Here is a 27,799-nt window from a genome sequence, read left to right as displayed (position 1 = left end):
CTTGGTGTAAATGGTCATTCACTTTCCTGCAGATATATTAATGGGTTTTATTACAGGATGTTTCAGATCCAGCTGAAGATCTTAAAATTACACTTTTCTAAAATCTAAAAAACATGTGGCCCCAGGAGATTTTGAAAAAGAGACTGTATACATATATTCTAAGTTACCTGATATTCAGAATCCAGTCTAAATGAAGAGTCTCTTGAGTGATAGGTATCATTTAAACTATTTCCTCTGCTTCCAGACATCATCCTAGCACTTAAAGAGCTGGATGGTTGAACAGAAATTCTTCTTGGGATCCTTGAAGGTTTAGACTCCATTCTTAAAGTTTCCTGCAAAATGTAAATTTTGATTAATTGTCTTTGGAAAATCATGGAAACCTTAGGTTCTTTCTTTCTTTCTTGGGGAGGGGTGGGGGGTGGGCAGTGAGGGGCAAAGGGAGTGGGAGAAAGAAATCCCAAGCAGGCTCGACCCTGAGCCTGATGAGGAGCTTGATCTTACCACCCTGAGATTATGACCTGAGCCAAAATAAAGAGTCAGATGTTTTTAACTGACTAAGCCACCCAGGAGTAATCATCAACTCAAATCAAGAATTAACCATGCAAATTAACTGTATCAGGCATGGGGAATTATGAGACTATCAAAACTCTTCTTCTACAAGGCAGGAGTCTACAGTCCATCAAAGGCTTCCTATTGCCCATAAAATGAAGCAAGCTGATAAAAGTGGGATGAGGAACTCAGGTTGTTGCCAAAGCTTGGGCTCTTTTCCTTAGTAATTTCTCTCTATAGAATCCTACACAAATCTGTAGGATTTTTCAAAAATGAGAATGACTTCTAAATTTTCTTTACTAAATATTCCTTAACCTACACCAAGAGTCCCAATAGCTATGCATGATCTTTTAACTATGCAGGTATCTCCTGCTTTTCAAAAGTCTATGTTATGCTACTTCACCTGTTTTCACTAACCAGAAGAAATCCAAAGAGAATTTTTGCTTTTATAAAAAGAAGGCAATGGGGTGCCTGGGTGGCTCAGTTGGATACACATCTGACTCTTGATTTTGGCTCAGGTCATGATTTCAGGGTCCTGAGATCAAACCCTGTATTGGGCTCTGTCTGTACTGGGGTGGAGCCTGGGTGGGATTCTCTCCCTCTCCTGTGATGCATGCACACAGGCACACTCTCTCTCAAAAACAAAAAAAGGTGAAAAGTGAAAAAAAAAAATTCAGTATTTGTTTTGCAGCAAGCCATTATAGAGGCAATGTGTACTGAGTAGTAAGTGACAACACCAACCTCCTTTCCCAGGAACTACATTCCTGGTCTTGGCATCGAGTTCCTGTAACTTTAAACTGTGTCCCTGAGTTTCTGTGCTTTATCTCAATGTATTTTATGCAACCATTAACAAGATGTGGCCTAAGGTGCCAGAAAAGTCTGACAAGAGGTTATTTTTTGGGCTGGGAACATTCAATAATTTTCTCACATAAACTAATGGTATTTGCTTCTTCTCTTTACACGAATTTCAGCTTACAAACAGTTTGACAGAAATGCTCTATTTTTGGACAGAGGTGGACACCTGTGTCTATATGAACAGAAACATACAACATGTACTCTTCTATGTCTGGTTTTATGTGCTCAATATTGTATTTGTGAGAGTCATTTGTGTCGTTGTATGTAGCTGTTGTAAGTTCACTTTAATTGGATTGTACGGTATTTTACTATATCAATACACGTAATTGATTTTCCTATTCTACTGTGGATGGACACTGAATTGGTTCCAGTTCTAGGCTATTACAAGTAGTACTGCTATAAAGACTTCCAAACATATTTTTTAATATTTATTTTTGAGAGAGACAGACAGACAGACAGATAGACAGTGTGAGCAAGGAAAGGGTAGAGAGAGAGGGAGACATAGAATCTGAAGCAGGCTCCAGGCTCTGGGCTGTCAGTACAGAGCTTGATGTGGGGCTCAAACCCACAAACCGTGAGATCATGACCCAAGCCAAAGTTGGATGCTTAACTGACTGAGCCACCCAGGCGCCCCTCACATTATTTTTATAAATTAATAAACTTTAAAAATTTTCTGGGGAAAGGATTTAGAAATCTAAATGCTCATTTAGAAATGAGGCCACTAGATAACTGAGAAACCACCAGTCTTGAGAGGAGAAAGAAGAGAAGGGCAAAAGAAAGTCACAAATAAGAAATAATAATCTCAACTTTTCCCTCATTTTCAATGTCAAAAATTCCCTTATTGTTCTGGTAATGGATTCAAATTAAAGCAACTATAAACAGATGCACTTCACTTTCCTGACATGCTGCTTGCATTTAAAGAATTTGCTTTACCAAAATATTCAAATTTAAACATTTAAAGTAAAAATACCTAATTTATTTTTGGCATGTAACCTTATTAACTTACCTACCTTGGATCAATCACAACTTTCTACCTTAAAAGTTACTACAAAAGAACTATCAACAATAGCCAAAGTATGGAAAGAGCCCCAATATCCATCGATGGATGAATGGATAAAGATGTGCTATATATATACAATGGAGTATTACTCGGCAATCAAAAAGAATGAAATCTTGCCATTTGCAACTACATGGATGGAACTGGAGGGTATTATGCTAAGTGAAATTAGAGAAACACAAAAATCATATGACTTCACTCATAGGAGGACTTTAAGAGACAAAACAGATGAACATAGGGAAGGGAAACAATAATATAAAAACAGGGAGGGGGACAAAGCATAAGAGACTCATAAATATGGAGAAGAGAGGATTGGGAGGGTGGGTGTAGGAGGGGGGATGGGCTAAATGGGTAAGGGGCACTAAGGAATCTACTCCTGAAATCATTGTTGCACTATATGCTAACTAATTTGGATGTAAATTTTTAAAAATAAAATTAAGGGGTGCCTGGGTGGCTCAGTCAGTTAAGCATCCGACTTCGGCTCAAGTCATGAACTTGCAGTTTGTGAGTTCAAGCCCCGCATCGGGCTCTGTGCTGACAGCTCGGAGCCTGGAGCCTACTTCGGATTCTGTGTCTCCCTTTCTCTCTGCCCCTCCCCTCCCCTGTGTCTCAAAAATAAATAAATGTTAAAAAAAATTGTTTTAAATAAAAAAAATAAAATTAAAAAATAAAAATAAAATAAAAGGTAACAGCACACAGAAAAAAATATTACAAAAGAAATTTCCTTTGCTGATCATATTTACTTTAAAAACATGGTATGAGGCAGTAACAGAAAAGATGAATAGAGGAAAAAACAGTAGGAAATATACAACAAACATGAAAACACAAATGCATGATCAATTAAAATGATTCCACTAAGAGTATCTAGCTAATGAGAAACCACAGTAAAAATTATACTGAGATATGATTAGATCAAAGAAAGCTTATCAAAAAAGGTCAGTTTTGAACTTTCTGTTAAAACATGACAGGTTATCCTAGGGGCACCTGGATGGGTCAGTAGGTTAAGCCTGGACTTTGGCTCAGGTCATGATCTCAAGGTTTGTGAGTTCGAGCACCACATCAGGCTCTGTGCTGACAGCTCAGAGCCTGGAGCCTGCTTCAGATTCTGTGTCTCCCTCTCTCTTTACCCTTCCCTTGCTCACACATTCTCTCTTTCAAAAATAAATTACTATTAAGAAAAAAATGACAGGTTATTCTTATGCATCTATTTGCCCCTCTTTCCAAAACCTTTATAAGACAATAATTGAAACCAAAAGATTTAACCATGAAAAAAAGAACAGGAAAGGGGGCCACAAAAAGCAAGAGATCTTTTTTAAAATTTTTTTAATGTTTATTTACTTTTGAGAGACAGAGCAGGGGAGGGGCAGAGAGAGAGAGAGAGAGAGAGAGAGAGACACAGAATCTGAAGCAGGTTCCTGGCTCTGAGCTGTCAGCACAGAGTCCAATGTGGGGCTTAAACTCACAAGCTGTTAAGATCGTGACCTCAGCCGAAGTTGGAGGCTTAACCAACTGAGCCACCTAGGTGCCCTGAAAGCAATAGATTTCAATGTGTATTTGGAAAATCTAGAGGAGAAGAAGAGGTATAATAATTAAACAGAGAAGATAAAACTATACCCTAGGCACTTAGAAAGAGATAGAAACTAAAAGCAAAACATTTGGCCTTAGCACACTAAAAAGAACCAAGACCTGAAAAGTACCATTAAAAAAGATGCATGGGGTTGAAAGTGAGCTGAATTAAAATCTGTAGCTGGAACGATAAAACTCCAAATTCTTCCCCTAGCTTCATTCTTCCAAAAGTCAGAATAAGGCTTCTTCAGAATAAGGATTTCACAGGCAATCCACCTCACTTAAGCATACAATCATCTTTACAGGGGTAAATGTAAAAAAAAAAAATACAACAAAATCTATACATGTTCAATATTGAGACCTGAGAACTTTTTCCTGGTCCTATTTCTACAATATTGCCATAAAATTAAGGGATTTTTACTGTTGGATCACCAAACAAAACACCAGAGCAGTAAGATTTCTGGACACTGACATTTGGACTGCCCCCCGTTACAAAGCTAGTTTGCCACATGAACATCCTACTCCACAGCAGAGTCTACTAGTCACCAAGAGTTTCTAATCAGTGGTTTTTTTGTTTTGTTTTGTTTTGTTTTTTGGAGTGAGGGAGTGGCAGAGGGAAAGGGACAGAAAGAATCTTAGGCAGACTCCATGCCCAGCGCAGAGCCTAATCTGGGCTCTATCTTAGAACCCTGAGATCATGACCTGAGCTAAAACAAGAGTTGGATGCTTAACCAATGGAGCTACTCAGGCGTCTCTCTAAACAGTTTTAGTGCTTCCTTCAAACAGATAAACAATAAGGATCACTAAGTAAGTATCCAAAGAAATCCTCCAATTTGAAAGAGACCAGAGTAAAAAAAAAAAAAAAAAAAAAAAAAAAAAGGAACTTGAAGAAAATTTAAGTAAAGGAGATAACTACCGTCCTCAAAGGGATCAAAAGACATCTATTCATTAAATAACAGTCCTTAAGAAAGCAATCAGATGATAATAAAAATCTTGTGTGGCCCATTTAAAATGGGATATGCTTTTTAAAAAATGTGATACATTAATCTAAATTCAATATAACTATTAAGAATAAATTGAGAAATCCTCCTAGAAGTAGAAAATACAACCTTAAATTAAGAGAATTAACCAGGCAAATTACCATCTGACTTTAACCATGGTGAAAAGAGAAGAAAAATTACCAAAGAAATAGGAACCTTTCTATTAATTTAAAGATATAAATCTCCACATTGAAAGGGCTCTAGATTACCCAGCAGGATCAAAGAAAAAAAGACCAACACTAATCACAATTTATCATCTTGAAATTTGAGAACACGAGAAATGAAGGGAAGACCCCCTACTGGCTTCTTAATTACAACTTTAAAAACGCTTAAGACAATGAAGCAATTGCCTGTAGTACTGAGAAAAAGGTTTAGCCTTGAATTCCAATCTAGCAACTAAGTGTAAGGTGGCGAATAGGACACATTTTCAGACATTCAAGATCTTTAACACAAGATTAAAAAAAAAAAAAAAAGAAAAGAAAAAAAAGTCAAAGGAAGCTAAATGAAGAACATATCCTAGAAAAATGAGAGTGTAAAGAAACAGACATGGAACCCAGGAAATTTAAGTAAAAGAAACTCCAGACACAGAACACAGGAAACAGTTCCAAAGATATATAGGAAGCACAGGGAACAGCTAATCCAGACTGGAGCAGGATCCCAGATAATGAAAGCAAAGTTCTAAGGGGGATGGAGGAAATCATAAGGAAACTATTTTGGCATGTGTCAGAGACCATTATAAAATTGGGAGGGGTGCCTGGGTGGCTCTGACTCTTGATTTTGGTTCAGATCATCTCATAGCTCCTGAGATGGAGCTGGGTTGACAGCGCTGAGCTTGCTTGGGGATTCTCTCTCCCCCTTTCCCTTCGTCCCCCCACCCCCAAATAAATACATAACTTAAAAAAAAAAATTAGTGGGATGCCTGGATGGCGCAGTCGGTTAAGTGTCCGACTTCAGCCAGGTCACGATCTCGCGGTCCATGAGTTCGAGCCCCGCATCAGGCTCTGGGCTGATGGCTCGGAGCCTGGAGCCTGTTTCCGATTCTGTGTCTCCCTCTCTCTCTGCCCCTCCCCCGTTCATGCTCTGTCTCTCTCTGTCCCAAAAATAAATAAAAACGTTGAAAAAAAAATTAAAAAAAAATTAGTTTTCTGTTAGGAAAACAGAGTTATTTTTCAAAAAAGGGGGTGTTTGGCAAAGTGAACCTTAAAATTTACATAGTTATAATAATGTAAACATAAACTACTGAATCAATAATTTTGCTACAAACATGCTGTGGAATACATGTGATTGGAGAAGACAAGGGTGAATAGGAAAAATACATATAATAGTGAAAAATTATTAAAGAGTATAAACACATTATTTAGAAATATGAAGATAAATTCTAGAACAGCTAAAAAGTTGAGGGTCAGTGCCTTTGGAAAGAGACTGGGAATGAAGGGTGGGGCAAAAGACTTCTCTCCTTTTAAGTAGGATGACCATATTTCCTGGTTTGCTTGGCATGGCCAGAAAAGTCCTAATTTGTGCTCATTATCCCAAGACAACTATTAATAGTCCTTGGTTTGTCTCTTAAAAGTGGCCTGGTTTGGATGACAAAGCATACAGTCACCTAACAAATCTTTTCTACCTTCAGTTTTTTATAAACCATTTACATTATACTACACAAATTTTATTAAAGACGATTATGAATTTGACCTTTAAAGAAGGTTTGCATTAGTAGTAAGAATATCACTGGTTAAATACAGACATTCAAAAACCCATAAATGATTTAACAAGTACCAGATTTATCATTTTATTAAGAAGTCTTAAAAAATACTAAACAAGGGACTATATTTGTGATAAGTATAGAGACACAAATTTTGTTTTAAGAGATACAGGCCTGCAGCCAGTTCTTTAACAATTATGCTTCTTAATCATACCTTATAGTTACTTTGTATTTATACCAATTCTTACTTGCAGACTTACTTGCAGAATGAAACTAACCTAGTAGGAAATCTGCTCAAAACAAACCTCTTGGGAGAAGGCAAAGAGGCAGAGTCCTCTGAGATATATAATTTATACTGCATAAAACTATTTTTGGCAACTCCTCTACATAAATTGATTGAATTCTGACAATGTAGGTGTTACCAGAAAACTTACATAACTTGGTTGCATAAGATGTAGGTTGAAAGCACAAAAAAAAAAACGTAGAAAAAAATAAAATGTGCAGGTCCTTGGAAGACTTCTACCAGACCACCTACAATGTGGACTGCTACCAGACCACATACAAAGTATTATGGAGGCATCTTTTCAAGCCTAGATGCTTAGTGTGTGTGCTAGGCACATTAACACTAAACAAAGGTATGCGGTCAGAGGATAACATCGAATATGAACACTGAGATAATGACTAAGAAGATGTTGTAGACAGGTAGAAAACAAACCACATAAATAACCATATAACTTAAATTGTTGTAAAGTGCTATAAAATAAAGGTGTAAACAAGAATGGACTATCGGAAAAAGGTATTTGAAGCTTTAACCAAAACTTAAAGAGTACAGCACAAGAAAGTTCATGTGTACAATCTTTCCTCAATGGTCAGTGTTAATAGTTTCTCAGGTTTTTCTAACACTATTATGCCTTTAAATCTAAATTTCTTTAGATTTGATTCCAGAGTTACACAGCTCTCTTTCTGTATGGTAATAAAATAAACATATCACCAAGGTGTGAGACACCTTTGCACAAGTATAGGACCCTGAAAGCTCTGATGCTGACACACTGAAATTCTTGATAATTTCATCCTCGAACTCCTGTTTTATAAGTGAAGTCAGGAGAGCAGAGCATGAGCGTGAGCTGAAGGGGTATGTAACTATCTGGAATACCTTCCTACTCAAGTTGCATACAGCACTGATGACTACTATGAAACTTCCACAACACAATTTATACTCTCTTTAAGCCCCATGCAAGTCCTAGGCATCACGGGTCTACCCACATTATGTGTTCATGTTCCTTATCACCATATCTGACTAGTAAGCTGAAGCACTGCTAGCTCCAAGGGGCTGATTTTCCATTTTCCAGACTTGGTTTGAATGCAGAAAGAAGGAAACGAGCCACAAAAATCTTTTGATCAATTTGAGACCTTTACTTTTTTGAACTTTTCAATTTTGGAAATCAGAGGTCTCTTAGGTGAAGATTCTCTGGAGCAGATATTTAACTGCTAGTTTACCTAATTAGTTGTGATTTTACCCTGTTAAGTGTACCCTCACCTTGAGGCATTTTAATAATGACTGACATAAGCAACAGGAGTGGAATACAGGTGTTCATATCAACTCCACAATTTATATAGTACGTTCATCTCATAAACCTGTAACTTGTTAGCTACTAGAAAAATTGACTATTTTTTTGTAGATAATATCATTCTGCTAGGTTTCCTAAGAAACTCTCTGAAGAGCTCTTTAAAATTTTTTTTAACGTTTTTTTATTTATTTTTGAGACAGAGAGACAGAGCATGAATGGGGGAGGGGCAGAGAGAGAGGGAGACACAGAATCTGAAGCAGGCTCCAGGCTCTGAGCCATCACCCCAGAGCCCGATGCGGGGCTCGAACTCACGGACTGCGAGATTGTGACCTGAGCCGAAGTCGGACGCTCAACCGACTGAGCCACCCAGGCACCCCTGAAGAGCTCTTTAAAACAAGTTCATGTTTTCCAGTGACCTGCTGAACATTTTAAAATATCTTTAGATTTTAAAAAAAAAATGTGTTTTCTACCTATAAACAGCACAATTCAAACCTATTCTGTGGCAAAAATAATTCCTTACACCTTCTCTTAGTTCAGATAAAAAGCCTAAAAGAATTCCATGTCATCACCTGACATGCAAAATTCTGTAATTCTGTATCTTGATGTTATCTGCAAATTATCAAGATCTCATAATCACATGTTAAATGCAACTGAAAAATTTTCTCACAACTTACACTGGAATACAAACAAATTAAAATTGAATTTTACAATGTTTACCAGCAAGACTTTACTTGGACATCAAGGGTACTCTGAGTAAACCAACAAAGTCTCTATAAATACCATAATAAGATCTGTCTAAAGCAAATTCATCATTAATCCACACACCTTCTTTTGTATTTCATTCTACTAGTAATGCACCATTTCCAACCAAACTTTTTTTTAATACCTTAAAAAGAAAAGCCTAAACTCTTTGGCTCAGCATCCAGAACTCTAACCTACTGTTTCCAGTTAATTTCCAATTACTACCTTAAAAAAAATTCCTAGTTTCAGTTCATTCAACTTTTAAAAGTTACTGACTACTGAGGCACCTGGGTGGCTCAGTCGGTTGAGCGTCCGACTTTGGCTCAGGTCATGATCTCACAGTTTTTGAGTTCAGGCCCCAGGTTGGGCTCTGTGCTAACAGCTCAGAGCCTGGAGCCTGCTTCGGATTCTGTGTCTCCTCTCTGTCCCTCCCCCACTTGTGCTCTGTCTCAAAAATAAATGTAAAAAAAGAATTTTTTTTTAAAGTAAGAATACTTTTTTTTCCCGAGTACTTTCAATATGCCAGGTGGGGTGCTAAATTCTCAAAATATAAAAAAAAACCTATCTCCTGAACTCATACTTAAGGGGTACAGGGAGTGAATAGAATAAAAATAAATAAATACATAAATAACTACAATAAAATACAAATATCAAAATATACAAAATGCTATGGAAGAGAATCATAAGTTCTTGATAGATTAATCAAAGCAATCTTCCCTCAAAACAATGAAAAATATTAGACTGAAATATAAAGAGCATCCTCTTAAGAGCAATGAAAGGTTGGCAAGATAATAAGGAATTACTAGGTCAACAATGAAGGGGATATGGGACTCTAAGAGATATGAAGATACAAAAGCTACTTCTGCCCCTGGGAGCATTTGTAAATTCCCCAAAATTTAATTTTCATTTTACCACTCTTGTGGAAGAAATCAAAGCCCAGGATACGCACAAGGCATGGTCGTACACATACTAATTTCACTAGTCTCCCAACTTTTCTCTGCTTATTTTTTAGTAAAGTTTATTTATTTGGGGGGAGGGGGCTGGTGGAGAGAGAATCCCAAGCAGGCTCCATGCTATCAGCATGTGCCTGACACAAGGCTCGATGCCACGAACCTTGAGATCATGACCTGACCTGAAATCAAGAGTCTGACACTTAACCAACTGAGATATCCAGGCACCCCTCTGCTTGAATATTGTCAAGAAAAGTCAAACTAATCAAATAAAATTGGGATTAAGTGTCCCCCCCGACTGCTTCATGGAAAGCCACAAGAGACCATCATTCCAACACCTAACGTATCAAGAATGAGCCAGATAATCTATAAAATCATTTTTCTTAAGTCCACCAAAGCTGAGGCTACAAGGCAAACAGACGAATTGAAATACAAAGAATGGTAAGCCCCTCCAAAAGAAATAAAACAAAGGAGGCCATCAAAAAAGCTGGTAACACAATAGCACTGCTAGGAATTTACCCAAGGGATACAGGAGTACTGATGCATAGGGGCACTTGTACCCCAATGTTTATAGCAGCACTCTCAACAATAGCTATATTATGGAAAGAGCCTAAATGTCCATCAACTGATGAATGGATAAAGAAATTGTAGTTTATATACACAATGGAGAGCTACGTGGCAATGAGAAAGAATGAAATATGGCCCTTTGTAGCAACGTGGGTGGAACTGGAGAGTGTTATGCTAAGTGAAATAAGCCATACAGAGAGGGACAGATACCATATGTTTTCACTCTTATGTGGATCCTGAGAAACTTGGTGGAAACCCATGGGGGAGGGGAAGGAAAAAAAAAAAAAAAAGAGATTAGAGTAGGAGAGAGCCAAAGCATAAGAGACTCTTAAAAACTGAGAACAAACTGAGGGTTGATGGGGGGTGGGAGGGAGGGGAGGGTGGGTGATGGGTATTGAGGAGGGCACCTTTTGGGATGAGCACTGGGTGTTGTATGGAAACCAATTTGACAATAAATTTCATATATTGAAAAAAAAAAAGGCTGGTAACAGCCAAAATTTATCAAATTCTTAAATACACAAAGACAAATATTTGTTAGCGTAAGACACTTTAGTAACTCTGGGAGCCTCAACACAAGGTTAAGTCTTTTACACAGGCCTCCACTGAGTGCTCATAACAAAGAATGAAGACAGACAGGAGACTAGAAAGTCTTACTCTGCAGCATGACGATGCACGACCTGCCTATGTTTAAGAAAATAAAAGGAGAACTTGAAGAAGCTCGTCCATGCTCCAGATCCTGCAGGAGTACAAGGTGCGAGTGGCTGTTGCTAATAAAGGGTATGAAACCCACTTCCAGTACAGATTCTAAACTGATACAAGGCTGTGGTCTGTATGTAGCTACTACAGAAAGACTATGAAACCTGCTTGCCCAAGATCCTCCATCAATACAAGGCAGAGATCAGTTGCTTTTGGGGTGGGGTAGGGGAGATGGCAGAGTTTGGCATGCACTCTAGACTCTAGAAGGCAGCAAGAAGGACAGAAATCTGAGGACCAGGCACAGAGAGCTTGTCTAAGATTAGAGAAAGATGTACAGAACTAAGTACACTTCCTTTTGCCCCAAGCTTTGCTCCAAATAAGAAAGGTAGCTTACTGCTGAGAGAGTTGTTAACAAATAGACCCCTTAATGCTAGATGTGCAGGGCCTGAAGGAAGTTGAGGCTAGTGAAAGAAAACTTATATCCTCTAGTATCCAAGGCCTCACACTAAGAACTATGTAGTGACAGTCTACTACTGGAGTACTCTAAAGGTAAATAAAGTGATAATAAATTTCAAACCTGACCCAACTACAGACTAAACCAACACAACCCATCACACTGTCTGATAAAAGTGGATTATGTCCAATGTCCACATTCAGGCTTAAATATAATTTATTTCAGTCTCTACTTTTCTTTTACTTACAATGTTTGGCATTTAAACAAAAGTTATAAGACACACAAAAATACAAGGGAAAAAAGAACCCACCGCTAGGAGATAAGAGAGTCGGACAGAACCAGATGAATATGGCTCCAATGTTAGCAAAGTGGAAAGCTGATGCATTTAACAATAAACTAAGCAAAACTAAAAACTAGGGAACTGGAAAATAGGCTAGAAGAAAATTATCAAGCATGAAGCATGGAAAAACAGATGGTGGTAAATATAGAAGAGAGGGCTTCAAAGATACTAAAAGAAGACTAAGGAAGTCTACCATATGTTTAGGTGGAATTACAGAAGGAAAGGACCAGGAGAGAGAGAGAAAAAAATTGGAGATACTGGCTGAAAGTGTTGCAAAAGTGACAAAGGATTAGAGTCAGAAAGCCCAGCAAATATCAACTAGAATAATTAGCAATTACATCAATACTCACTGAAAATTATGCTTAAACTGAACATATTATGCTCACTAAAAATTCTGCTTAAAAACAACAAAAACCTGAAAATGCCATGGGAGCACTGATTAGAAATAAACAAAAGTTCCAGATGAGAAAGACTTCAGAGAAGGGAACGTCTGTCTTGACCTTTGAAGAATAACAGAAAAAGGAGGATGCATAAAAATGCTAAAGCATGTTGAAGAACTGGAAATAGAAAATTATCTGAGTGCCAGAGTGAAAGGGATGGTATGGGAGAGATGAACAGAAAGGGTGCTAAAGGGAATTCATAAAACAGATTATATCCATACTGTAAAGGCAATCTTGTGTTCTCTGCTCAAGAGTTCGTACTTTAACAATACAATGGTTTTCAGGGAGCCTGGATGGCTCAGTGGGTTGTGTCCGACTTTGGCTCAGGTCATGATCTCCCAGTTCATGGGTTCAAGCCCCACATCAGGCTCTGTGCTATTAGCTCAGAGTCTGGAGTCTGCTACAAATTCTGTCTCCCTCTATCTCTGCCTGTCCCCTGTGCACATACACGTGCTCTCTCTCAAAAATAAACATTAAAAAAAAAATGATAGTTTTGAAGCTTTTACCACTAGTAATTTGTATATTATTTTTCTCTTAGGACCCCATAAATTATGTTCCTGACAAACAGAACTTTCAAAGATGAAAAAATTAGTAACCCAACAAAACTGTCTAGTTTTGCCTAGTCTTAAGAATAAATTCATAAACATCTTCCTGCATTTCTTATAATACTGAAAGTAATTAATTTTAATACCTTTGTGGAATAAGGGAGCACAATCTAATGCTATGGACTACAGGCTCGGGAGCTACTGAAGATTTTGAAATACCATCAGCTAAAAACAAACACCCCCCCCCCCAACAAGTTTCTCCCCAATTAAGGACACGTTATCAGAAAGAAACACTGACTCCAAGGCAAATTAAAGAGGATCCAAAAGTAAATGGATAGAAGGCATATTCAATACATCAAACAGAAAAGAATTCTATGGGGGGAGGGGTGAGAGAGATTATTCAGAATGATGAAAAACAAACATATTTTTCTTTTTTGGCAGGGAGCTGGGAGTGGTATACAAAAACAAACAAACAAACAAACAAACAAACAAACAAAAAAAACCACACAAGCTGAGTTTTAAAGAAATGAGTAGCCTGAAATATATGGAAGAGATCTAGAAGCACATTGGAAATAGTTTTGAAAACACAGGACAGCAGCCTGGGGTGATAAGAGATTTTAAATCACTTACACACTGATCTACTTACTTTTCCTCATACACATAGGCTATCTCCCTGCCCTCTGATTTCACTGTACCTTCTATATGGTAAGCCCAAGTGCTTGCCTCCACTAATTATGTCTAATAAGTAGAATTTGGGGCACTATGAAAAAGGAAACTGAAAAGCTTCAGGCAGTATAGGAAAACACTTAAGACCAAAGGAGTCCTACCTATTACCCTACTTAACATAAAGTTTTCTTTGAGCACTACCACAAATTGTTTACCAAGTAGGGCTTGGATTTTTGGTTACCAAAGTTGGAAAACTTACTAATTCCTAAGATCAGAGAAATGATAGCATAATGTTATAGTTTTTCACTGATTCTGCCTATAAAGGGATCTCTTAAATAGCATGTATTCTTTGTCACCACTCTTAAGATTATGTTAACAGTCTGTTCAGGATCTGTCAAAAATCACCAAGTAGTCAAAAACCAAATAACCAGACTAACATAAAGGCCCCAGCCTGATCTATATTAACAAAGTACAGCCCACACTTAAGACTTTTCCTTTCAGAAATCAAGATTAAGATACTAATTAAGATAGAAATAAATAGGAACCTGAGGCTAAGCACAATAAATTAAGCATTGCCCAATTTTTAGTATAAAAGCCAATTTCTAACTGTTTGCAGAAATATGGTAGTTAAGGGGCCTCTGGGTGGCTCAGTTGGTTAAGTAACTCTTAATTTCGGCTCAGGTCACGATCTCATGGATTGTGAGTTTGAGCCCATATTTGAGCTCCAGATTCTGTCTCACTCTATGCTTCCACCCCCAACTCGCGCTCTCTCTCAAGAAATAAACATTAAAAAAAAAAAAAGTTAAGAACGCAAGCTATGAGGTCTGTCCTTGGTGCGACTCTAAGCTTAATTTCTCTAATGTTTAATTCTTTATCTACAAAATGGGGATAATAATAGTACCAACTTCAAAGGCATATGGTGAACTTTGCTGGACATAATATGTATTCAGCAAATACTCCCCTATTATTGAGCAATGCCATCGTCTTTAAAAGATTTTCATACAGCTTTGTAGACATTCTGTTGGCTACTTCATTACTTGAACTTTGTTTTTAACACAGTAAGACTTTTAGTGTCATGCAGATTTATTACAGGAGGATAATTGCTACAGGATAAAGAAATACACTTTGCCCACTGGAGTATGTACATAAATATTGGGAAAAATAAGCATTATTAACATTTTTTCCTGTTATCTCTAACTGGGTTTTGTTTTCTTTATATTTAGTTTTCGAAATTAATGTACTTGCTCTTCCTTTTATAATTATGGGAAGCAATTATTTAAAAATGAAAGACATGTTTCTTTTTTAAATATAATAAACTCTAGAGAACTCCTAAGAATAATTCCCTAAATTGCAGCACTACTGGTCTACCCTCTTTAGTATCTACAGACCACAAAAAAAAATAAAAAAAAATTAAAGTACTATTCTAGTAATTACTAAGTAGAAAATAAGGTTAAAATCACTTCACAAAACATTTAGAACACCTGAGTATGCTTTAAAATTTTTACTATAAAAAATTTCAAACATATACTAGAGACAATAAACTTCCACATACCAATCAACAGTCTCCAATAATTATCAACATCTGACCTATCTTATAGTCTGTTTTACCATCCTCTATTTCTTTAACATTTTATCTTTAAGTAATCTCTGCACCCAACATGGGGCTTCAACTCATAATCCCAAGATCAAGAGTCCCACGGTCTACGCTCTACCCACTCAATCAGCCAGGCACCCCACCATTCTCTATTTTAAAGCAAATCCCAATCAAGATATCTATCTATAAGAGTGCCTATTCTTAAACTGTTCTAAGCAACCTGTGGTAAATTACAAAACATGGCTCTAAATCCCTCCAAGTATGCATACCTTCTTGCATTATCATGTTGCCTGTCTGCCCAGAAGAGGCAGACTCTTATTTTCCACATCCCTTGAATATGCGCTAGTCTTGCGAGACTTACTTTAAGAGAATGTAGTGTAAGTGACATCATATGATTTGCAAAGCTGTAAGCCTTACAACTTCCTCTCTCTCTTGGAATGCTGTCTTGAGACCCCCATGTCATTAAGATGACGACATGGAGCACAGCCTACCTGTTAACTGATACCAACTGTCAGAAATATGAGTGACACCACCTTGGACCTTCCAGTCTGAGAAATCCTACAGCTAAATACTGGTATGTAAGTGAACCCTAGCAAAACCAGAACTGCCCAACAGGCACATAGGGCTGTAAAACAGTAAACAGTAATTTTAATCCACTAGGTTTTGAGATGGTTTGCTATGCAGCAACAGAGTAAAGCTTCACAATTCATCCTAATTTCTATTTTGCTATAATTATCATTATGTACCCAGTTTCTATGAAAAATCTGATTCTATTACAGGGTCTAATTTAGAATTTGTCTTAAATATCTAGGGGAATTGAAGTTAGTGAATTATCAAGAGCACAGTATTACTACACAATAAATTCATGGCATGAAGGCCAAAGTTATCACACAAAATACCAATGTATTTCAATAGGCAGTAGTCTCACAGAATTGCATAGTTATAATTCCATTATTTACATCTATTTGGTATAGTCTTTTAATCAATCTGCTTCTGGGGAAAAAATAATTTTTTTTTGTAAGTGGGAAATCCTAGTGTTTTATGGGTTCTAGTGAACATGGAAATGTGGAAGCTATTTCATTCACACTGGGTGGTCACATCAGAAAGCAGAGAACTCTTTGGGTCTTTAAAAAACAAAACAAAAAAAAAACTGCCTCTGGGTTTGTAGCTGACAGATACTTAAGACACAAACATACCCACGTCTTAAAAAATAATCAGAAAAAGGTTTAACATCTTCACAAGAAAACGACTATAGTCTACATACTACCTTATGAAATAATCTGTTTTCCTTTAAAGTATGTATTTAATCTGCTGGGGTACCTAGGTGGCTCAATCGATTAAGCATCTGACTTCAGCTTAGGTCATGATCTCATGGTTCTTGGGTTCCAGCCCTGCATGAGGCTCCGTGCTGACAGCTCAGAGCCTGGAGCCTGCTTCAGATTCTGTGTCTGTCTCTCTCTGCCCCTCTCCCACTCATATTTTCTCTTTCTCTCTCTCTCTCTCAAAAATAAACATTAAGAAAAAAATTAAAATGTAAATATCAAGTTTCAATCTTCAGAGTGGCCACCATTTTAGTTATTTTTTTTTTTTTTCTGGAAGGTGAGAGACACATTATACTAAAGTGCAATAATAATAGATGAGAACCTAGCTTTTAAAGTTCAGAAGTTGCCCTCTTTTAAAACTGTTGACAAAACTGGGTGGAGAACAGTAGGTGATTTCAAAACCAGGTATTCAACTTATGTAGTCTAACTGGTAGAGCCACAGAGAAATATACTTGAGAGCAAGAAAAACCAGCTTTGATCGATGGCATGACTTCAGACCAGAATAGAAAAGTTAAGATCAATGAAAATTAAACCACAGCCAACTCTCAAATTATAATTTTATCCCTTGCCCTTGGGTTCATCTTACTATCAGCAACTTTTTAAAGACAGCATTTCTATAAAATAATGATTTGTGAGGAGATAAATTATTTCACTATAACAGAATTTTGCTTTAGTGAATTCAATAGATCTTACAAGTAATTCAAAATCTTACTCATTTCACATTGTAATCCTAATGGGATCAGTTGTTAATCTGTTATTTAGGAGTTAAAAGTTAATTAGTTAAGTTTAATTTGCTGGTTAAAAATAAGGTTTGATGCAAACATTTCACTGCCTTCCACTTAAGCATTTCCCACTGTTCTTTATTACTGACAATTATCTGCAGTAACAGAAAGATGCTGTCAGTAAAGGCAATCTTAAAAATTACTTTTATTGGTCTTAGGGACATAATAGCTCTCCATTTCCAAAGACACAGAGCACTTTCTCAAACAGTAGAGGTTTTTCAAGTCATCTTCCATTCAATTCGTTGTAGCTATGGGAACAAACTGTCCATTCCTAAAACAAAACGGGATACCATGACTTTGCAGTTTCCTTATCAAACTCCTATAGTCTTCTCCACATCTCAGTTCAAGCAATACTTTCTGTACAAATTTCCCCAAAGATTAAGCACCCCTCTTCTGTCCTCCCACAGTACTACTATGTACCTACACTAAGATAATAGCAGTAGTTGTTTATACATTAGTTTCATGACTAAACTGTGAGTTGTAGAGGGCAGATGAGGTGTCCAGCTCATTCTCGTAATGTGAAGCCCTGGTCTAGCAGCTGGAATACAGTAAGTTATCAAAAAATGTTTTACATAATTTGATAATTTTGCACTACCATTTTCCTAAAACATAGTATTAAAATGTGAGCAACTCTTGAACATAAGCCAGATGAAGAGTTGTGTAAAATGGATATAGAGCTCATTAGAGATTGGCTGCATGTGAGCCACGGATGAGGTCTCACTTGATTACCTGACATCTTCATGTACAACATATGTGCATGTCTATATAAGGGAATCTTTGTACTTTATCTTGGAAAATAAGCACTCTTACCAGCATAGCAGAAAAAGTAATCACTTGTATTTAAGTAGGAATTTTTAATCATTCTTATTCAAGACATCTGACCCTGTGTGCAACTTTGAGAAAAGCCAAGACTATGCATATCCACAGGCTGACATCTGAGGCATCATTTAAAGCAAAGGAAAAGCTGTAAAAAGTTCTTATCTAAAAACACTTGCAGCCATTTGCAACTACATGGATGGAACTAGAGGGTATTATGCTAAGCGAAATTAGAGAAAGACAAATACATGACTTCCTCATATGAGGACTTTAAGAGACAGAACAGATGAACATAAGGGAAGAGAAGCAAAAATAATATAAAACAGGGAGGGGGACAAAACAGAAGAGACTCTTAAATATGGAGAACAGAGGGTTGCTGGAGGGGATGGGCTAAATGGGTAAGGGGCACTAAGGAATCTACTCCTGAAATCACTGTTGCACTATATGCTAATTTGGATGTAAATTAAAAAAATAAAAACATTTGTATTATAGAATTTATATAAATACAGGTTACTGGGGGGAAGGAGAAATTACAGGCAGAGTAATATTTTAAGGTTATTCTGACTGGAATATAAACTGGACTTGTATCAATTCCAATTGCTTTTATATACATTAAAAATTCACTTTGAGAGTATTATGTCCCCTAGGTGTTGACTACTACAGGCGACCTCATCCACTTTGGTCCTCACATCAACTGTAGGAAAACTGATGTTTTTAAGGAAATCTGAAGAGATTTAAAATCGGCAAAATTAAGACTCAAATCCAGGTCTTCTGACTCTAAATGCCTCATACACCACAACTCTTTCACAAAAGGCTGTAGACCTGTAAAGGAAATACTGACCTCATTTCTGAAACAAAATCTTTATCTTCACCAAAAAAATTTCCTTACACTTTTTGTCTGCCTTGTTAACAACATACTGTTTGGTTTTTAAAACAAAAATTCATTTTTAACCTTACCTCTTAGTTGTAAACAGAAAGGGAGTAAGGGGAGGTTTAAGTAAAAATAAAAGTCCTACAAAAAAAAAAAAAAACAACAAAAGACACCTTACTAAATTCAATTTCACTTTGGCACATTTACTCTCAATAGTGCCAAACGACACTAGTGAGGAATCCATTACCGGGATAGATTTCCCCCGTATATTACTATCTATTTGTGTACGTACGAAAAAAATAATTGTAGTATTTTATGGTGCGTGTTTGTACATGTTCATCTTCACTACGCAGTTCCATCAAAATGAGGGAATATTCTACAAATCGTGCCTTCCATATTTTTACTTCTTCTACCAACAGGTTCGTTGTTTTTTTGTTTTTTTTTTTAATTTTTTTTAATGTTTATTTATCTTTGAGACAGAGAGCACGAACGGGGTTGGGTCAGAGACGGAGGGAGACATAGAATCTGAAGCAGGTTCCAGGCTCTGAACTGTCAGCACAGAGCCCGAGGCGGGGCTCGAACCCACGGACCGCGAGATCATGACCTGAGCCGAAGTCGTACGCCCAACCGACTGAGCCACCCAGGCGCCCCCAGGTTCGTTTTTTATACATACCACCAACTATTTCAACTCGAAGAACATACAAATTTATCACAACACAAAGCAACTCTCTAAGTATCACGATATTCAAGAAACAGGGCGATCAACGAGCAAAGCGCCACCGCAACTTAAGGGGCTTAGCAAAGTCCCTTCAATTCGAGACCGGGTTGGCAGAGGCCCAAACTTCCCCGCCTTCCACACCGCGCTCCTTAAATACTTCACTCGTGACACGCCCGGCCCGCAGGGTTCTGGAGGACCCTCCTTACCCCGAGTCAAGGGCAGGCCTCCAGAGGGCAAGATAGGGTCGAAACCCCCAGCCCTTGCTAACAACACGTCCTTAAGGAAGACGTACCATCTGCCCCTCCACCCGTCACAAACTCCACCACGAGATGAAAGACCACCGGCAGAGGCCTGCGCCCAGTCTCCCTTCGTACCCGTGACTCCGTATCACGATCCTCCGCCCCAAGTAAAGACGGAGGAAGCAGCCTCCGCGTCCCCAAGCCTGTACTTCATTTTCTCCCCTCCCCCACGCGGCCTAGGTTAGAACCAACTCCCAGAGAGAGAAAAGCCCGTGCGCCGCAGCTTATTACCCCTGCTCCCGAGCTGGCAACGAATAAGGCGCGTCCCTCTCGCAACGACCGCAGCACTGCCTTCCTCCTCGGAGTTCTAGGCCTCTAACTGAGGCAAAGCAGTCCGCAGAGAAGCACAATGGCGACCGCCCCTCTCTCAGATCCGGCGCAGAACCAGCCGCCACCGTTAAAAGCCCCTCCCTTCTCTTCCCCCCACTTCACGGACTCCGCCGACATCTCGCGAGAGGGGCGGTGCTGCCGGGGACCCGAGAGCTGCGGGCGGGCTCGACGTACCCTACCGCGGGGTGGTGCTCTGACTGCGGCAACCGTTGAAGGGCTGCCCCCAGGGAGGCAGCAAGGCGCCACCGGTAAGCAGCTGCGGCTGGTGGGCCGGCGGGCTGGCGGCTGGGCCGGCAAGGGTGCGGACGCCGGGAGAGGGGTGCTGGAGGCCCAGCCCTAGTTGGCCGCCTCGCTTACTTGGCTAGAGGCTCTAATTCAGCCTTGCCGGCCCCGGCGCCCGAGTCCACGCCATCGGCTCTTGCCGCCTCTGGCAAACCAGTTGGACCCACTGCTCGAAATACCGCCCAGTTCCTTTTTTTTTTTTTTTTTTTTTTTTTTTTTTTTTTGGCGCTTGGTAAGTGGCGCAGTGAATGTTTATTGACTTGAACCAAGCACTGCCTCTCCCGACCTCCCCTCCTCCCACTCTCTGCCGGTCCTGCCCGTGGTCTGAGAGCCCTCACCTTTCAGGGTAGGAGCCAGTTGCCCAGGACCGTTTCTTGCTGGTGGTCATTCAGCCTTGGTGGTGGTGTACTTTTACAGTCGTGTCTCTTAAAATCGTGATACTGATCTTTGATAGTGTAGCTACAGATTTTGCAGTAAAAATTCACTTGGAGGAAAATTTTAAGGTAAATGGTCCTGTGAAAATTAGGCGAAACATTTAAAAACCCTGTAAATGTGGTAAGCTTAGTATGTAAATGATTAGTAAAAAATAAAAAGGAGTAAGAGAAAACTGCAATTGATGTGGATTTAGATTACATTAAGTGGATTCAGGTGATATTGTACTTATTTTGAATGTATCAAACATAAAAGTTCTTTAACGGTAAAGATAAGTTACTGAGACTTGTAGACTTACTCAACGGCATCTGTTAAAGTGACTGTTTTATTAGGTTTTAAGCGATGCATTGTATTCAAATAATTCCAATACATGAAGTATGAGGTTTCTATGAATATCTTTGTCATTTCATCTGAAGGGAATGCACTATCACTTCTCATCCCCATTTCACTCTGGGAGACTAACAGACTATCCATGCTTCGTTCACTATTATAAATTGTAAAATATTGTAAATTTTAAAGATTCAAAGTTTATTATTTAAAATTGTCATATAAATGCCAGTCTAGCTTTTTAGGATTTGAGTTAAAGATTAAGCATGTGGTATGGGATAAAGTGAACATATTAGAGGAAATTAACTTGTCCTTTTTAGAAAACACATTTATTTATTTTTTTTTTTGCAGCCTAGTTGAGTATACTACTAGCATTGTAGTTATGGATATGCACATCTGAAGCACCAGATTGCATGAGTTCATATCCTAGTTCTGCCTCTATCTTACTACCTTTGTTGTGTTGAGCAACTTTTTTTAAATTTTATTTAGGACTTACTTATTTTTGAGAGAAAGAGAGCGTGAGTGGGAGAGGGTCAGAGAGAGGAAGACACGGAATTGGAAGCAGGCTCCAGGTTCTGAGCTGTCAGCACAGAGCCCGATGCAGGGCTCAGACTCACGAACCCTGAGATCATGACCTGAGCTGAAGTCGATCGCCCAACCAACTGAGCCACCCAGGGGCCCCAGCAATTCTTTAACCTTGATAAGCCTGTTTCCTGTAAAATGGGATTAATAACAATACCTGTATCCCACAGAGCTGTTGAAAATATTAAATGGGTGGGGATGGGAGGGAGGGGCGGGTGGGTGATGGGTATTGAGGAGGGCACCTGTTGGGATGAGCACTGGGTGTTGTATGGAAACCAATTTGACAATAAATTTCATAATAAAAAAAAGAGAAAATATTAAATAAGATAATGCATTAGTTCCTGGAACACAGTAAGCATTCCATAACTGTTAGCTATTATATTCTATGTCTAAACCACCACTAATATTGTCTTTTTGGGGCTTAATATTATATAGGTCCCTTAAACATCTTCTGAAGTATATTCTACACTAAGAGGAATGACTGCACCATTTTTCTGAGCTATGGCAGTCAGACCTGGTACCAGTAACTTCTCTACAGAACCCCCAAACCTGGCAAGAATGGATCAGATTTTGACAGATTATGGCTTCATCCACACCCAGAACTGATGATATCAGCAGAGGTGAGTGTGACACCAATTTTTTATGCTAAACATACTTTCCACACTCTATTACTGATGCTAGTAATTGCATAAAAACCACTGATAACTGTGTTTTTATTCCTTAAGAATGGTTAGTTTTCATTGTTTTTAAAGTACCTTCTCTGATTTGAGTTTCCATGAGTTTTTAATGAGTTTTCATTATCAAAAATTTTTTGAAATTTTCCTATGTTAAAGACAATTTGATAGAATTGTGGATACAGATGGGTAAAATGGTGACTATATTTTCTGATCTAAAAATCAGTACAAAATGATTTGACAGGAAAATATTTGGAATCAGAACTGTTCTAATCAATTTAGACTCCATAGTTGTTTTTTTGTGTGCAAAATTCCCCTAATTAGCCTTCTTTTGCTAAGCTGTTATCCTTACGACCAACTCTGACGTACCTTTTTTTATCTAAATATCTTGGGTCACCACTTGGCCCACACCACTTAAATTAGTTTCCATACTACTAGTAATTTTTCCCCTTCTACTTTGTAAATTTGCCTGTCATTTGGTCATGGTCATAACAGTCCTTTCCTCTTATGTTAATAGTTCTTCAACTAGCTGATAGCTTAGAGAATTCTCTTTCAGATACTGAATTTCAAAGTTCCAATTTTTCTTCCTTTTTTGTCATCCCACAACCTAACTTTCTAAGAAGCTTCTCTATGTAAAAGCAATCTTATAGATATTTTTCACTTTGCATAAGCTATGTGGTCTTTAAAAGGTGTGGTCAGGGGTGCCTGGGTGGCTCAGTCGGTTAAGCATCCGACTTCGGCTCAGGTCATGATCTCACGGTCCGTGAGTTCGAGCCCCGCATCAGGCTCTGGGCTGACCGCTCAGAGCCTGGAGCCTGTTTCAGATTCTGTGTCTCCCTCTCTCTCTCTGCCCCTCCCCTGTTCATGCTCTGTCTCTCTCTGTCTCAAAAATAAATAAACGTTAAAAAAAATAAAAAAAAAAAAAGAAGAAAAAATAAAAGGTGTGGTCATATTTGCTTTTTGTAAATCAAATCATTTTTAAATGCATTTTTAAAGTTTATTTTGAAAGAGAGAAAGAGAACGTACAAGTCGGGGAGAAACAGAGAGGGAAAGAGAGAGAATCCCAAGCAGGCTCTACACTGTCAGCATAGAACCCGATGCTCTTAACCAACTGAGCCACCCAGGTGTTCCTAAATCAAATCATTTTTAAATGTAGGTTATTTCTTAAGCTTTGACTAACAGAAGGTAATACCTGGGATGAGAAAAGAGTGGCTATAGAGACATCCCTGAGTTGCAAACAAAGGATGCCAATTTCTTCTCAGATGGGAATCTTATTAATCCCTGGAGAAGGGAACATTGTGGCATCAACCAAGTTTAGGATCTACTATTTAAAGTTATAGGTAATTTTAGGGGCGCCTGAGTGGCTCAGTCAGTTAAGCATCTGGCTCTTGCTTTTGGCTCTGGTCATGATCTCACAGTTCGTAAGTTCGAGCCCTGCGTGGGACCCTGCGCTGACAGTGTAGACTCTACTTGGAATTCTTTCTCTCCCCCTCGCTGTCTGCCCCTCCCCTGTTTGCGCATGCATACGCGCACACACACACACACACACACACACACACTCCCCCCCCCCTCTCTCTCTCTCTCTCAAAAATAAGTAGTTATAAGTAATTTTAAGTATGTAATAATAATAATAATAGTCTACAGATTGAGGACTCTTCCTTCTTAAAGATCCTTTGCTTTAAATCTTTGATATAAAGAATTCCATTCATTCCAAAAATGATAAGCCCCAGATTTAGTGATTTTTGTGAATTTTTCTCCTCTAATGAATGGAATTTTAGAAATTTGAGTTTAATTAAAAGGTGCCACATTTAATAAACATGCAAGACATCCGGTTGACTTGTGCTGCAATAATTTTCAATCCCCAGAGCCAATAGATGAAACAATATAAAAACAAAGAGAATACCATCTTGAATCCCTCTCTGAGAAACACTTTCTTATACCTAAGCTCACCTAGAACTCATTAGTTCTAGGAATATCATTCTTGCTCATTTAGCTCTGGAATACATGAGCTGAATAGGAGCAGTTCCCAACTTACAAGGCACTTGGAATCTGTATGTGAAGCGCATTTCACACTGCCTGAAACATAGTTTTAAATAAAAGCAGCTTTTATTATTAATAATACTAGGGGTTGGAAAAATATCGTACACAGGCCAAATCTGGTTCACTGTCTGTTATTGTAAATCGTTTTATTGGAACACAGCCAGACTATGTTTATGTATTGTCTGTATATTAGAGTTGGCCAGAGAAACAGAACTATCTATCTAGAGAATTGGCTAACATAGTTGTAGGGAGTGTTAACATTGAAATTTGTAGGGCAGGCCAGAAGGCTTGAAACTCTGATAGGAGTGGATAGTGCAGTCTTGAGGCAGAATTTCTTCTCCAGAAACACTGTTTTTACTCTCAAGGCTGATTAGATGGGGCCCATTGTATTATCAAGGATAATCTCCTTGACTTAAAATCAGCACACTGTAGATACTGAGCACATTTACAAAATATCTTCACAGCAATGCCTTAAATTAGCATTTGATTAAATAACTTGATGCTTTGCATTGGATAAGTTAACACTTAAAATTAACCATCACAACCTGTGAATGAGTGCCTTTACCCAACAGTGGTGACTAGTTGTGATAGAGACAATATGGCCCAAAAACCCTAGAACATCTACTGTTTGTTTTTTTACAGAAAGTTTGTTGACCCTTGGAGTAAACTGTGAAACCAGACCGAACTGACCTTGTTCTTTTAATAACAACCAAGCTAAACATACACACATCAGAATGATAATAATAGGCCTCCATGGCCACTTCAGATTACATTTTATGAGACTATAAGCAAAATAACATCCAATTACTGATAGAAATTCCTTGGGTATTCCCTCTGGCAAGTTTGGTTACTATACCTTTCTTAATTTTTCTTCATGTGCATGCTTTTATAACAATGTAGGTATGTGATTATTCATAGTAGCTATTTTAGTATTTTTTCCCTTTTCCTTCATAATTTGTCTCTCTTACCACGATACAAATATCCTTGCAAAATCAGTATCTTTCTGCACTTTTTTCTGCACAACTACACAGTCTTAAAAGAATAGTTCTATAATACACATATATACATGCACATACATGTGCACATGCACTCTCTTTTTCTCTACACACACACAGAACTACTTGGAGTTTTTTTTTAAGCATTTATTTTATAAAATAGCATCATATGCATCTGGCTTTTTTCAGCCAAAAGTACCTTTTACCTAAATCCCTATTTGTATTGATTATTTATCCTTTCTTTTCAATTTGTGATGGCTATTACCACTCTGTCCTGTCTTCACAGTGTTTTTTCAACTCTTTGATCTGTCTGTTGACTTGCCATTTAGTATCTTTTGCCAAAGATACGTTCATATGTTAAAATGTATCTGTGATTTCTTTTATGACTTTTGGGTTTATAACTTAGTTTAATAAATCTTAACCTCTCCCTGGATTGTATCATGTAGTATCCTAGATTTTCCAGATTATGTTTAATTAAACTCAGATTAGTTTGTGTGCTGGAATAAGATCATAGGATCCAGTTTCATGTTACATTCAATGGATAGCCAGCTGTGCTAGTAGCATTTCTTAAATAATCCTGTCTTTATGTATGACCTTTGTCACACACTGAATTTTCAAATTTATACGGATTTATTTCTGGATTTTATATTGTGAAAACTAGACTGTTCCGAACTATATAGAGTGCTATCGTTTGGGTCCCTTTTGAATCTTTTTCACATATTGATACTGTTCTGCATTTCAGTCACCTGCCTGTTTCAGTAATAAGAAATGGTAACTGTTTCTTCCAGAATCCCCCAATACACCTAACTGACTTTGTATTATACAGTGCATGTTATGCTACTAGCCTGCCTAGGAATTATCTAATTTTTTTCTCACTATTCTTACTTCCTTTTCTCAGCAGTTTGCTAAAGCCATTGAATATACTTAATTATTTAAAAATACCTTATTAATATTTTTATATATCATAATAATTTTTTTAAAATTATACATATAAATACATATATACTACTTAGCTTCTTTACCCTATTCCCTATCCAAGAGTCTTATCTCAATTTTCACTGTGTAGCCTTGTCCACTCTTGACAGCAAGTTGCCCATTTGTACCAAGGACAATACAGAAGAAATTCTACATTTTCCACTATTATGCCATCATAAATGTTATGATAATAGTGACATGCTTTAAGTATCTCATTTATAGTAAATGTTTGTAATTCTTAACTTTAGTATGGTACGCAAACAGTGGTGGTAGTTGTCGATTTTGTTGTGTCTTGAATATTATTCTCTTCAAAGCTGAGAACCCTCTAGTTTCAGTTTTTAGAGATACTAAATCAGTACTTTTTGTTTGTGTATAGCCAATTATGATAAATTATGGAAAGGCTTTTCTCAGGAAAGTGATTACTGTTTGGAACTCTATTAAGGTATTTTTTTAATCTTATGAACTTTATCTCAAATATTCTTGAATTGAAAGTTTTAAACATGTGTTTTCATATTAGGGTCTTAGGATGTGAATGAAAATAAGAAATACAATTTTAAGAAATATTTGGTTTCGTTTAACAGTTTTATAAATACATATATTGATGTGACTCTTTTGTTTTAGACATTGTTTCCTTAGGTTGATAACCAAATGTTTTCTTGGTACATAAATTTTGCTATTAGTCATCCTGTTACAAATTGCTAGAGTACTTCTAAAATGCAATTATTTTTATGAAATTATATATCACGATTTTAATAGGGCTTATTAACAATCTTTAATCTGAATAAATAAAACACTAATCAAATTATAGCATTAAGAAATTAATTGGGTAGATGAAAATTTATATCTAAAAAGTTTGAGTAAAGAGTTTAAATTTTAATAATTTTTTCTTACAATGTCCAGAAATAAAAACTGCTAGTGTTTAGTCTTATCGATGCTTGGAAGTAAGCCATATAAAAAACTATTAGCATTTATTCTCTTTAATGAAAGAAAAATGTGTAGAAAGACCTAAATATACTATTGCAACACT

At 37.6% G+C, this 27,799-nt stretch overlaps 2 protein-coding genes across 14 annotated transcripts in view; one reads left to right on the top strand and one right to left on the bottom strand.

Moving 5' to 3' along the window:
- The window catches only part of MARCHF7 (membrane associated ring-CH-type finger 7), a 58,471-nt gene extending 37,945 nt beyond the window's left edge, over positions 1 to 20,526 (bottom strand). For 6 of the 9 annotated variants that reach the window (XM_003990797.6, XM_045034849.1, XR_006583736.1 and 3 more), the window contains exon 1: positions 168 to 332. In XM_003990797.6, coding sequence (XP_003990846.3) covers positions 168 to 320 — 153 coding nt within the window. In that variant the 5' untranslated portion in view covers positions 321 to 332. Of the gene's footprint in view, positions 1 to 167; positions 333 to 20,366 lie in introns of those variants that run through there. The other 3 variants (XR_006583737.1, XR_006583738.1, XR_006583732.1) reach the window with 2 other exon arrangements.
- BAZ2B (bromodomain adjacent to zinc finger domain 2B) overlaps positions 19,754 to 27,799 on the top strand; it is a 500,560-nt gene continuing 492,514 nt past the window's right edge. For 3 of the 5 annotated variants that reach the window (XM_023259354.2, XM_023259351.2, XM_045034827.1), the window contains exons 1-2: positions 20,581 to 20,713; positions 22,524 to 22,708. The gene's annotated coding sequence lies outside the window, so the exon portion shown is untranslated. Of the gene's footprint in view, positions 19,773 to 20,580; positions 20,714 to 21,075; positions 21,094 to 22,523; positions 22,709 to 27,799 lie in introns of those variants that run through there. The other 2 variants (XM_023259353.2, XM_023259352.2) reach the window with 2 other exon arrangements.

Source organism: Felis catus, chromosome C1, assembly GCF_018350175.1.
Source record: "Felis catus isolate Fca126 chromosome C1, F.catus_Fca126_mat1.0, whole genome shotgun sequence".
In the NCBI taxonomy this organism is placed as follows: domain Eukaryota; kingdom Metazoa; phylum Chordata; class Mammalia; order Carnivora; family Felidae; genus Felis; species Felis catus.
Note: the sequence above shows the minus strand (reverse complement) of the source record. Positions and strands in the feature narration are given on the sequence as shown.